We start from the raw sequence: 13,676 nt of genomic DNA, 5'->3' as shown, positions 1-13,676 counted from the left end.
TTAGCTGGACAACTAAAAAATATATTAAAAAAAAATTAGCCGGGCATGGTGGCACATGCCTGTAGTCCCAGCTACTTGAGAGGCTGAGGCAGGAAGATTGCTTGAGCCCAGGAGTTTGAGGTTGCTGTGAGCTAGGCTGATGCCACAGCACTCTAGCCTGGGCAAAAAAAAAAAAACAAAAAACAGTTTCAATTTCCTCTTCCTCATTCCTTAAGTAATTCAACAGTTATTCTTCTACGTTTTTTTCTTCTATTTTTCTGATTACCTAGTTCAGTGGCATAACACAGAAATTGAACTAAACAATGAAAATTGTGTAAAACCTCCCCTCCAAACGCTAAACATATACACCTTTTCAGATAGTTGGTTTTGCATATATTCTATCATTTTGGATTCCCTTTTATGTTTGGACTCATGCATTCACTGCATATTTAGTATGTTGATGTGATAGCAACAAATGTTATTTAGCCACATAGATTCCACTTTTACCAGGGATCAGTAAGTGAACAATCACTTGAAAATACAAATGTTATCTAAATGTATCATCAACATACACACACACTAGTTACTCTTAGCAACCACGGTTTGCAAATGCATACACTGGTAACCCATTTTGAGGACAACCATCCTCCTTTGTTGCCCTAGAATGCTGAACAACACTTTTTAAAATTCCTACTTCAGCAGATTAAATGAATAACTACCTAGTAAGGACTATCATAAAACAACGTGTGACCAAGGAAATCATAAAATTCTGAGTCCCTTGAGATAATGATGTAGAGATGAAAAAAATGTGTTAGCTGAGTAAAGAAGCATATTGTGGTGGCAGAGCATAGTAGTGAAAAAAGAAATGGAGGGATATCCAGAGATCTGGAAAAACAACTTCATCCATTTGTGCCTCATCTGAAAATACAAGTTTTAGGCAAGAATCTAATGAAGCTTTCAGTTCTGAAAGTCTGTTTCCGTCAAAATGGAATTTCTAATAAAAGAGACAAGGAGTTAACTCATCTTTCCTATCAACAAATAAAACCAAAGAAAAAGGAAACACATAAATACATCATGAACATTCAGATCCCCAGGACAACAAAAAAACCCAAAGGCAAAATAATTGACCATTTATACAGAATGTTGGAATAGCAAATCAGGGAACTAACTATCAAATGCAGTGGGTATGATGATATAGATACAAATGCGGAGAACAACTTGCCTTACATGTAGCTGATGCAAAAGCCAAATTCTGCAAAAATATTTAAAGAGGTTTATTCTGAGCCAAATATGTACAACCATGGCCTGGGGAGCATAGTCTCAAGGGGTCCTGAGAAAATGTGCCCAAGCTACAGTTAGATTTTATATATTCATGCAGAGAGGAATTATGGGTAAAATCATAAATCAATACATGGAAGGTATACATTGGTTCAGGCCAAAAAGGTAGGGCATCTCCAAGTGGGGGCTTATAAGTCATAGGTGGGTTTAGGGATTCTTTACTCAGCAATTGGTTGAAAGAGTTAAGCTTTGTCTAAAGACCTGGAGTCAGTAGAAAGGAATGCTTGAGATAAGATAGGGGGTCTGCAAGAATGCCTGAGTTAAGATAAGGGGGTCTGCTATCTAATGTGATACTATTCCAGAGTCAGGTTGGGAAGTAAGGTATATTATACTGGGTTAATAACCCATTTAATGAAATTTTATGGTTTATAGGGTATGGCTCACCAGGTCTCTTAGAAAAGAATTTGGGCAAGAGAAAAAGATCAAGGTTCACTCCTCAGTACTTTTGCATTATGCCCCATATTGTGATATACCTTTTTATGAACAGAACTTAGTAAAATAAAAGGACTCCATGCCTTCTCCATTAACTGTGATAGTTTCCATTTGAACCTGGGGTTGAAAGTAAACGTAATTGCCAAAAACAAAATATAGACTTAAGCATGTTAGTAGTGCTAAGAATCTGAGAGATAATGTTGTATAAGAGCAAACCCAAGCAAGTCAATTATTAGAAGGCACCATGTACTCCTCTAAACTCTGCCAAATAAATATTTGGCTCACATTCTTGAGATTTGTGGTCATTTTGAAAAAAAGCATTTAATTATAAATAATGAGGACCAAGCAGGTAACGCCTTAAAAAATAAAGTTTGGGTATTTGTTTTCAGGTGATATGATTTACTCTTTTGTCTGGATTTCAAAGATGCCAGTATAATGTGGATTGTATATAAATCATGTTAATTTTACAAATGAGGTATGCTTATTGTAGAAATTTTTAAAAATACAGGAAAGTGCAAAGAAACAAAAAAAGTCAACAGATGTTACCATTATTTACTTTTTATTTGGGCTCTATATTATATTTCTACAGTCTCTATACTACTCAGGTATCCAGATTTAGTGACTTTTTATATCATATTTGCTTGGGTCAATAAACCCTTCGTGGTTTTAAACTGTGGAGGATCTCATTTCATAGTAATGCTATATATGTTCAGGTTTTTAATCACTAACAGTAAAAGACAAAGGTACAGCTTATCACAAAAGACTTCCTAAATCAATGTCTAAAAGTGAAACGTGGACACAGAAAAGGGTAAAAGTGATGTGAGGACCATTAATGGATGAAAAATAAGTGATAACAGCTCAATTAGAGACAAGATAATACGGTTAACAAACTCATTGGTTCTTGATTTTAGCACAAAAGGGTCATACGTCATGCATCTTAAAGTTTATATTTACACCTTAGGTAGTGATTTATTTATTTTAATTGGAGAAATCGCGGTTTTATAACCCAATCAAATACTGTCAATCCCACTAAGCTCAAGCCCCCTTAAGGTGGCCTTTTAAATGCTCCGATTCCCTTCAGAGAAGGCGTCGAGAAAAACCTGTCTGGCGCCGAAACCCCAGACAGACCTCTTTGTCGGCAGCTCCAGGGCTAACGAGGGTGGAAGAGGCCAGACCGGCGACCTAGACCGCCCGTCGCCACGCTACGCAGCAGGCAGGTGTGTGAGAACAAAGACACCGGCCAGTGGAACCAACACGCGCCTACGGCGCAAACGCCAAGGCCGCTTGGCTCCAGGGCCGCGCATGCGCCGACGTAGCTTCACGCTCCAGGGGTTGAGCCACTCACTTTGTCGTCACAGGGCAAATGATCAGGGTGCGTCCGCCTTTTCCCTCTCTCTTTTATCCTCCTCCTCTACCCCCTCCCCTTGTCCCGCAGTCTTCTCCCTCCTTCTTTCTCTCCCTCCCCCTGGCGTCTCCCGCCGACTCTCGCTTCCGGTCAGCGGCCCTGTGCGTTAGAGCGCCCCGCCTCTTCCGTCTTTACAGCGGAGGCGGCTGTGGCGACGGCGGCAGCGGCGCCTGCGCGTCTCCTGTCAGGGTCAGCAGGCGGGTCCACGGGGCGGTCCACCTGCGCGTCTCGGGGCCGCGACCCGGGGGTCGAATGGCGATGAACTATAACTCGAAGGATGAAGTGGACGGCGGGCCGCCGTGTGCCCCTGGGGGCACCGCTAAGACTCCGAAACCGGATAACACGGCCTTCAAACAGCAGCGGCTTCCCGCTTGGCAGCCCATCCTCACGGCTGGCACGGTGCTACCTACCTTCTTCATCATCGGCCTCATCTTCATCCCCATTGGTATTGGCATCTTCGTCACCTCCAACAACATCCGCGAGATCGAGGTGAGGGGCGGGAACGGCGGGGGGAGTTGGCGTTGCATGGGAGCGGGGGTCTTCCGCGTCCGCCCCGCTCCTCCCCGGCCCGGGGGGCTGACGGGCGGCCCCGCCCGCCCCCACACCTTCGCGCGCTCCGTGCCGTTTCTCCTTGCGGGTTTCCTGAATTTGCAGTTTTGTCCTAGCTCGCGATTTACAGTTAGAGACGGAGTGAATGCTTAATGTAGAAGGTGGGTCAGGTAAAGAACCCTTCTTCATTGAGCAGTTTTTGTGGTTCCATGGGGATTAGGGGGTTCAACGAGGTGAAAAAGTGTGGGGGGGAAATTAAGTTGTATCCAGGTAGGTGTAGCTCCGAGGGAATTGACTGGGTCAGAGTGTCATTACCCGTGTTAGGATTATCCCAGGACACCTTGGCCATTGTTGGGAAAAGAACCTAGAGTCATAGAGGTATTGATGATTCTTATGTAAAGATTCTTGTGTAAATGTGCACAGTTACTCCTTTCATTTGGAGCTGATTAGATGTTTTTAGTTGTAGGGCATGATATAGGTAAAAGAGAACCTGAAATTTCAATTCTGGTTTTGCTTTTAGGCTGAATTTACTAATAATTGCACCTTACATTTGCCCTATTTTTTTTTTTTTTGTAGATTTTAAAACTTTACAAAAAGAGTCAGTGACTACACACAGGGAATAAGTTGGGCAGTCTTCCAAACATTTTACTGATAATAATTTTAGTGAACTTTTTACTTATTAGGTAAGACATGACAGAAAAACTAGTCTTGGAGAAGCATTTATACTTCTGTCAGAGCAGCAACCGCAGTATCATTATCCATCTCCAGTGGGTAAAGATGGTTTGATAGTAGAATGTAAATACTATATAGGTGTCTAATATTAAGCATCTGCTCATTCTCTTTTCTTGCATATCTGAGGGTGTTTTTATCTGTTTGAAAGGGCGGGAACTTGATTCCTTCTGTTCTAACATATATAGATATATATGTATAAATAAATACTCTTTATGTATGTGATTTATTGGGAATTCAGAGTAATTTTATTTTTAACTACAGGAAGAGGAATTGAGGTACCTATTTTCCACTTTTATTTACAGTGGCATCTCAGTAAAAGCAAGATTGATATATTTTTTAATTGTACAGTGCTTACTTCAGTGTTAATAACAATGATAATAGTATCTATAGCATAATTAGTTTAAAATATTTTACTAAAAATTCTTATTCAATTTAATAACTAGAGAAAGTTACATGTTTTAGCATGTATTTTTATTTTATTGTTTTTATCTCCATAGTAGTCCTGCAAATGTGTTCTCTTCCTCCTTACCACACTAGGACCACACATTATTATCAGGATACAAGCAAAGTGGTGTCATGCAAGGAACATGGGCTCTAGCTGGAGTCAGGCAGAGCTAGATTTAATTTCCAGCTCAGCCACTAACTACCTTAGTTTCTTGGAAAATTTAATCTCTCTGAGCCTCAGTTTCCTCATCTGTAAAGTAGGTAGGATAATGTGTGTCTTCTAAGATGTGAGAATTAAAAGCAATATAGATAAGATGTCTGGCACTGAATTATGATGATCCTTAATCAGGAGATGAGAATAAGTCAGAGAGGTTGAGATTTGACAGTAAATTAGTTGAGTGTTGTAAAAACGAGACAGAAACCTAGGTGTTTTGAGTGTCAGCTTTAAGCTTTCATACTACGCTAAGATCTTTACTGTAATTTTAGTAAAGTAGAAGAAAATAATTTAATATTAGAAATTTGAATCATTTTATATAAACTTCTCAAATATGAAGATGAAACTAGCAATAATTTGGAATTTTACATGAATGAGAATTCATTAAATTATAAGAAATCAACTTCTTTTAATATTTACTATAGTGTAATAATGTTTGACTTTCCTTAAAACTTTTGAGTTTGAAATAAAATAAGGTTCTTGACACTAAATATTAGATGAAATGGAAATTTCTTAAATAGTTCTCATGTGTAATTCTGATTTCAAGTTGCCTGAAGAGTCTCCTGCAGCTTAGTTTGATTAAAAGGGCACTGAAGAGTCAGGCATTAGAATTGAAGTCCCAGCCCTGTCACTCTGTAGTTTGTGATCTTAGGCATAATTTTGAGTCCAGTTTCTTTACTTAAAGAACCAAAAGATTTAGATTAGATTATGTCTAAGATGCTGTTCAACCCTAAAATTCTATGACTTCCAAATTAAAATGTGATTTAAAAAAAAGTGCTGCATGTTCAAATCACCTTTGGAACAAGAGGAAATGAAAATTGAGAATAATTGGGATTTTTATACAAACACTGATATATAGTTGTGTGGATAGAATCCACATGTATATATTTTTAAAATTTGGGTGTTATATATATAGAGAAGTGGTTCTGAATTGGATCTGGAGTTATTAGAAAAACCTAGGAAGATTTCCCAAAACATACTTGTTTCTGCCTGTTCTCTACCCTTTGTTGACTGCTAGTTTTGATTAAAATATTTTGAATGCTATTAAAAGTAAGTGGGTAATGAGGAGTTCTTGCCAACATTCACTTCCATACTATACGTTGCTGACACCTTTTTAGTTTATTTATTTTGAAATTTTGAGATTTTAAAAACCTTCCTTGCTATTTTAGTTCAAATTACTAGTGTAAAGGAGACTTGTCAAATCAAAATGCTTTTGTAATATAGCTTAAAGTGCTAAGATCAGAAATCCAAACTTTTTAAAGTATAAAATCAGTGGATTGTTCTCATTCTCCCCAAAATGTTATAGTAAAAAATTGCTACTTTTGTAAAGTATCTTGGACTCCCTTGAAAAAGGTGTAAGAAAGGGTGTTTTTACATTTTAATGCTTATATTTGGCATCATATTTCCTCCTCTTGTACGGTTTATGTATCTTGTTTGGCTGGTTTGTAGATTTTCCATAATCTAAATAAAATGAGGTTATTAGAAATCTACAGTTGTTAATTTTATCTTTCATGAGAAAATATTCTGAATATTTAATACCTTCATTTAACATTAAGATTTGATATCTTCATTTATTATTAGGAGCAAGGAGTGAGAATTTCCTTTCATTTGGCAACTGTAGGAGTCAGGCACATCTTTCTACCACAAAGGTAATGATTTTCTAGTCTAGGGCCCTTGTTGGTGAGGCTGAGATACAGAACTAACTTGAAAAAGATAGTGAGGTTATTCTTAATTTTTGCAAAAGCAGTCATCAGTGTGAAGTTACATAGTTTTAAATTAATGGTTAAAATCAGATGAAGTTGTTATTCAGAGTAAATTTTAAAAACTAAACATTTACATCAACTTAATATTGCCAAAAGTGTTCAAGATACATTTTCATGAAATCTTAGTGGATTAACTCCCTGCTCCCCACGCTTGATAAACTCCTAACTTTCGTTTTCTTTACCTTATTTTTATTTCATTTACTGCCTCTCAATTACTAGACCCTGATTATTTTCTATTGCCCTAGTTTCTGATAAAAATGTATTTTTATCTATATTTTTACTCCTGTGTAAGCTGAATTCTTAGATTATAAGATTTTTAAGAAGATGAAGTTTCTCTTCAGTGTTTAGTAATCTTTGTTTATACTTATCTTTTAGCTAAGAGTCAAGGAAGAATAAGTTGCTTTGTAGAAACAGTTGTTAAAGCTTAGGCGCTTTATGTTAAGAAGTTTGAAGATTTTAATATTCAACTTGATTTTAGTTACTTAGAAGCAGATGTTTGGAAATTAAAGCTTGTGGTGTTGGTGTTTTAACTTATTTCTCAAGTAACTTTTATACTTAGAGCAAGGGATGACAGAGTAAGTATGGTTGGCCGAAATGTTTTGTATGGCACAGGAACTGAGAATGATTTTACAGATGAACATTTGCAATCGATTTGATGACAGGGAATGCTAACTTTGAATCTCAATTATGTGAAATGTTATCCCCCTAAAAAGAATTACATTCTTCTCATTAGTAGACTTATGTTACAAAAAAGTTGTATGCATTATTATTATATTTTGAAGTTCATCAATTAAAATTGGTGCAAATTTATTTTCCCTCTTGTTACATAAGAACCTATATAATATCCTTGACCTTGCCTCTTGTTCTGCAAAGCCTAAAATATGTACTTTCTGGCCCTCTAGAGAAAAGAATTGTCTGCTTCTGACTTAGAGCTTTAAAGAAACATACCAGCAAATTTAACTTTTGCTACAAAAATAGCCGTATTTAATGTATGCGTTCTAATCCTCAATAATTGTTCAAGATAGGTGTAATGATCCCTGGTAATTACTTGTGTTCTATTGTTGTACAGATTAAGTAGATACAAAATACTTTAGCTAAATTTACGATTAATCTTGGCTCAGGTAACATCATTCTTCATTTCTTTGTCACAGTCAGATAAAATTCAAGCAGCCTAAAGAAAGTTGCTTTTGAAATTTATACTTTGGTTACCTTTTGTCTTCTTTAGTTAGAGCCTCTACAGAAGACTCCATGTAAATTCTTTAGTGTGGAGTAGTCAGTTTAAGGGCATACTTAAAATGCCATTTTTAACTTAATTTGATTAATGCTTAAAATGATTTACCTTATTATTCAGCATTTTGTTGAGTGACCTGTTTAGGTCTTATTGATTTCCTTTTAGACAGATTTACATTCAAAATGGAAGTTTCCAGTCGTCCTTCTAAACAGTGTAAAAAATCCATGTCCTTTAAATTTCACCTTTCCTACAGCATTAAATTCTTAGTCTGTTTGTTAGGAATAGGATATATTTTTAGAAGTACTAAGAAGAAATACCAATTTGATTTAGATAAACAATTACGGTGGTAGCAAAACAAAGCTGAGAAATCGGATAACTCTTAAACTAATCTACTCATCTACATCTGTTCTGTTTTGCCTGTGATTCTTTGTCTTTGGATGTAAGCTAATGGGCCCGTCTCCAGACTGTCATTGTATTCTGCACTGGCCTCATATGCTTTTGACATTTAATAAACATTAATTTTTTAAAATAATGGAACTGTAGCTCCTCTTCCACTTGGTAACCTTTTTTCTTTCCAAGATAGGAACTATTTACTTTAGTATGAACTTTGTTTTTTGAAAGCTGATGGGCTGTTATACCCAAAAGATTTTATTACAATCCTGACATTAGGTCAGGCTACCCTTGAATTTTAGGAGATAAAGGGTATAGGGTATACCCTTTAGGAATTTTAGGAGATAAAGGGTATTTGGCGGTAAAACTCATAAACTGAGTTAAATTTATCAAGGATTTTAATCAACATTGGGCATTTTTTTGTGTACAAAGTACATCTCTGGGCATAGTAAGCAATAGGAAAAGTTTGGGGATGGGACCTCTTTTTTTCTCTTTTTAAAGCGGAGGGCCTTTCTTAAGGAGCCTGGAATCTTTTGGGGAAGATGAGACAAACACGTAAGAGGAAAACTAATCATTCCTAAGTGAGTGGCACAGACAGAATATCCTTTAGTAGTTCAAAGGAAGACGAGATCACATCTGACTTTAATGACCATGGAAAGCTCTGTGTTGGAAATGGGCTTTGAGCTGGAACTTCAAGGATAAATAAGCACTTCTAAAGGAGAGGTTTGGGTGCATTCCAAGAAAGGTGATTAACATGAGCAACGGTCTAGTGGCAGGAAATCAAAAGGTATATAGAGGAAATAGGAGTAAGGGCAAATTAGCTGTGATGCCAGGTTGTGGATAGTCTTGGGTATTTGATAATGAATATATTAAATTAGGAAAGTGACATGATTGATACAGTGTGTATTTGTTAGGATTGGGTTCAGCAATGAATAACTAAGATTTTTCATTCTCATGTAAAATGCCTTAGGAACACAGTGTGCTACTGATATGAAGGCTCTGTTTTGCTGAGTCCTCACTGTTTAGTTTAATGCCCTGCCATTCTTAGGAACTGGCTCTCAGGCTCATGTTCCAGGATGGAGGTTAGGATTCTGATTGCCTTTTCCCAGCAGTAGTGTGGAAAAAGGGATGAAGAACAGAGGGATAAATGCCTTTTAAAGAAGGTTCTTGAAAGTTGCCACATACCACCTCCACATAATGTCAAGGCCAGATTAGCTGCAAGGAAGGCTGAACAGATATTGTCTTTATTTGGATAACAATGTTCTCAGCTACTGAGAGTTTTATACTGTGAAAGAAAGGTAGCACAGGCCAGGCGCGGTGGCTCATGCCTGTAATCCTAGCACTCTGGGAGGCCAAGGTGGGAGGATTGCTTGAGGTCAGCAGTTCGAGACCAGCCTGAGCAAGAGCGAGACCCTGTTTCTACTAAAAATAGAAAGAAATGATCTGGACAGCTAAAAAATATATATAGAAAAAATTAGCCAGGCATGGTGGCGCATGCCTGTAGTCCCAGCTACTCAGGAGGCTGAGGCAGAAGGATTGCTTGAGCCCAGGAGTTTGAGGTTGCTGTGAGCTAGGGTGACGCCACGGCACTGTAGCCCAGGCAACAGAGCAAGACTCTGTCTCAAAAAAAAAAAAAAAAGAAAGGTAGCACAGAAATTGGGGTGGGGGTTGTTAGCAGTCTCTGTAACACGGGGTTATAGGAATATTTATCTGGTGGTAAAATGGTATATCATCTGGATGAGAGCTAGATCATCTGGATGTGAGAATCTAGTAGTTTAGAAACTGGAGTTAATAATGGTTACATTTTTACCTTGCTTATAATATTGTGTTGAACCCGATTTCATAGTAAAAGGCATTAATTGCTGTTTTTTAATGTGAAAAATAAATTAGGTATGTGGCTTTGTTGATAAGTTTGGTTTGGTGGTTTTTTTTTTTTGCAGATAGGATCTCACTCTGTCACCCAGGCTAAAATGCAGTGGTGCAATCTTAGGTCACTGTAGCCATGAACTCCGGGGCTGAAGGGATCCTCCCACCTCAGCCTCCCAAGTATCTAGGACTAGAGGTGTACACCACCATGCCTGGATAATTTTTTATTTTTTGTACAGACAGGGTCTCACAATATTTGTAGAGATGGGGTCTCATAGGCTGGTCTTGAACTCCTGGCCTCAAGCGATTTGCCTTGGCCTCCCAAAGCACTGGAATTACAGGCTTGAGACACTGTACCTGACAAGTTTTTTTGTTTTTTTTTTAAACAAGTTATAGAAGAAATATTGAATATCATTACCATCGTCTTATCTTCTTCAGCCTCTTTTTTCCATCTTTCTTCAGCTTATAAATGTGTTCTAGTTTTTCTTCTTAAAAAACAAAATTATCCTATCTTAATTTCATTCAATAATAAAGCTATTAATAATGACTAGCTTCAGCATAGAAATGTGTTCTAGTTTTTCCTCTTAAAAACCAAAATAATCCTATCTTAATTTTATTTAATAATAAAGCTATTGATAATGACTAACATTTTTTGAGAGTTTACTCTGCCAAGAATTTTACATTCATTACGCGAGTTGATACAGTGACACTTAAAAGGGTAACATTGTTTTCTCTGATTTTTTTTTTTTTTTTTTTGGATGAGGACTTCTGCTTAGGAGGACATCTGAAGTTTGTTAGCTGGTGAAAAGTGCTGTGAGTGGAACCAGAACAAAGAGTTCAATATTTGACTTATTAGAATGAGATGCCTTTAGACATCTAAGTTGGAAATAATGAATAGGCAGTTGAATATATGAGTTTAGAGTTCAGGAGGAGGTTGAGACCATAGTTATACAGTATTTTTTGAAAGTTAACCAGCATAGATGATGTATAAAGGCATAAGATGGGGTGAAATCAAGAGAGAGTGATTTACAGATCCAAGAAAAGTGAGAAGGTCCAAAGACAGCCCTGAGTCACACTAGTGTTTAGAGGATGGGGAGATGAGGAGGAGCTAGCAAAGGAGACTGAAAAGGAGCAGCCAGGGAGGTAGGAGAAAAACAAGGAAAGTATGGTATCCTGGAAACCAGTTTCAAGGAAGAACATGTGAACAATCATGCCGAATGCTGCTGCTCATGGTTCACAGACGAGCAAGACTGAGAGCTGACCTATGATTTAGTGACATTAAAAGCAGTGATGACCCTCACAGTAAATGGCATCATCATCCACATGTTTTTTTATGCCAGAAACCCTGGAAATCAACCTAAATGTATTTGCCTCATCCCAACTCTAGACATTCAATTCTGTTGGTTCTACTTCTCTATATTTTGTGAATCTGTCTTTTCTTTTCAATTCTTGCTGCCACTTTCTTAGTTTATATTCTTAATATTTCTCACCTAGATTATTACACTAGCATTTTGTCTACTTTCTCTGCCTCTAGTCTGGCATTCTTTTTAATCCCTCTCCACATTGCTGCCAGAGTGATATTTTTAAAAGGTGAGTCTGAATATTTCATTCTCTTGCTTAAAATTTCTTTTATGGCTGGCTCCATCTAGCATTCAGAATACTGTTCAAACCCCTTAACATCGAATGTAATTTTCTTCATGATAGGTGACTTCCTACTTCTTTGGCCTCATCTCCTGTCACTCCCCTACCTTTTGCTCTAGCCATAGCAAACTACTCTAGTTTCTGGAATGTGACATGCTGATAGATCTACCTGAAATAATTTCCCTTTTCTTATTCTACCATGTTTTTGAAAGTTAGTTCCTGTCAATATTATGGAAAGTTTTCGCTGATTCCTTTCTTTCCCCATCTGATAGATGTGCTTCTTCCAGGTTCTATAGGTACTAGCTTATGGCCTGTCATAACATTATCATAGTATATCCTATAATGGTTGATAAATGTGACTTTCTGTCCCAGTGGTCTGTAAATTCTTTTGTGGCACAAACAATATATTTTTTCCATTTTGTATTCCCATCCTGTAGCACAGTGCCTCACCTAACACAGACTGAAGTATGAATTAATGAAAGAAACTTGATATAATCCAGACATCGTTAAACAGTTTACTGAGAGTTTATTGATCATCTGAATGGTATTACGGCTCTGAAGGAGTTACTAAAATTAGCCAAAGAAAATGTTGCATACTATAAGATCAAACTTGTGTAACTATGATATCCATCTATATCTAAAAGCAAAACAAATTTGCTTGTTGAACAATAATAGAGGGATTGCTGAAAATTTAACAAACACATTGATTGTCAATTACTGCAGCAAAGATGGGGAGGGCATGATTTAAAAAATGGCATAAAATACTCCCAAACACATATTTTTTGAGGCTTATTTTAGAAGGAAATACTGTTACATATTTGTTAATTCTGAAAAATTGGCAATTCTAGGCTAACCACTAATTACATCAATTATATTTTAATTTCTAAAATTAATTAAAGTGTATGAATATGTGACATTAATAGTATCTAATAGCATTGTTCATCAATATACTGAACAAATTGGCTTTTATTCTGAGCTTTCAGGTGTTACATTATATACAATTATATTTAGTTTTGAAATTGTTTCATCTTGATTTTTTGAAAGACATAATGTACTTTTTCTTCTCCCTTTTAAAAATCTGGCATGAGGTCTCAGAGTTTGAATTACGGTGGAAGCAATGAAAGTGAAATTCAAGGATAGTAAGGATATTGCTGAGGAAGAATTAGTAGCATGTGGGGTTTGTCAAAGATGATGCCAAGATTTTGAGGTTGGGTGCTTGGGACAATGGTGGTACCATTTACAGGTATCAATCAAACAAACACAGGTCAGTTGTGAGGTTAAGGGATCCAATGAACTATCATGGGTTTTTTTTTTTTTTTTTTGAGTCAAGTGTTTAGTGAAGCATAACCAAAGAAAATTCACGTCATATATGTATGGTATATCTTTCAAAATATCACTGTGGATTTGAAATAGAGATGGAAGGAGAGTCAAGTGGAAAGGAAGATGTATTCAACCAAGTACATCTAGGCACATAAAAATAGGACTAGATATAGAGATAAGACCAGTGTTGATTTAGAGGGGGTGATATAATGGGTGGCATATGACATGAGGCAGCATGAGAATATTGTTGAGGAGTAACCCTGGATACAAAGGTAAAGGCCACTACTATTTTTTTTTTTTTTGAGGCAGAGTCCTGCTCTGTCACCCTGGCTAGAGTGCCATGACGTCAGCCTCGCTCACAGCAACCTCAAA

The 13,676-nt window shown here is 37.0% G+C and overlaps 1 protein-coding gene across 2 annotated transcripts in view; it reads left to right on the top strand.

The window, feature by feature from the left end:
- Positions 1-3,092: 3,092 nt before the first annotated feature.
- Positions 3,093-13,676, top strand: part of TMEM30A (transmembrane protein 30A) — a 41,806-nt gene continuing 31,222 nt past the window's right edge. Inside the window, exon 1 of one of the 2 annotated variants that reach the window (XM_045543904.1) lies at positions 3,093-3,643. In XM_045543904.1, coding sequence (XP_045399860.1) covers positions 3,113-3,643 — 531 coding nt within the window. In that variant the 5' untranslated portion in view covers positions 3,093-3,112. The remainder of the gene's footprint in view (positions 3,644-13,676) is intronic. The other variant, XM_045543903.1, reaches the window with a different exon arrangement.

Source organism: Lemur catta, chromosome 2 (genome assembly GCF_020740605.2).
Source record: "Lemur catta isolate mLemCat1 chromosome 2, mLemCat1.pri, whole genome shotgun sequence".
Lineage (NCBI taxonomy): Eukaryota > Metazoa > Chordata > Mammalia > Primates > Lemuridae > Lemur > Lemur catta.
The sequence above is the reverse complement of the archived record's forward strand: the minus strand, read 5'-3'. Positions and strand labels throughout refer to the sequence as shown.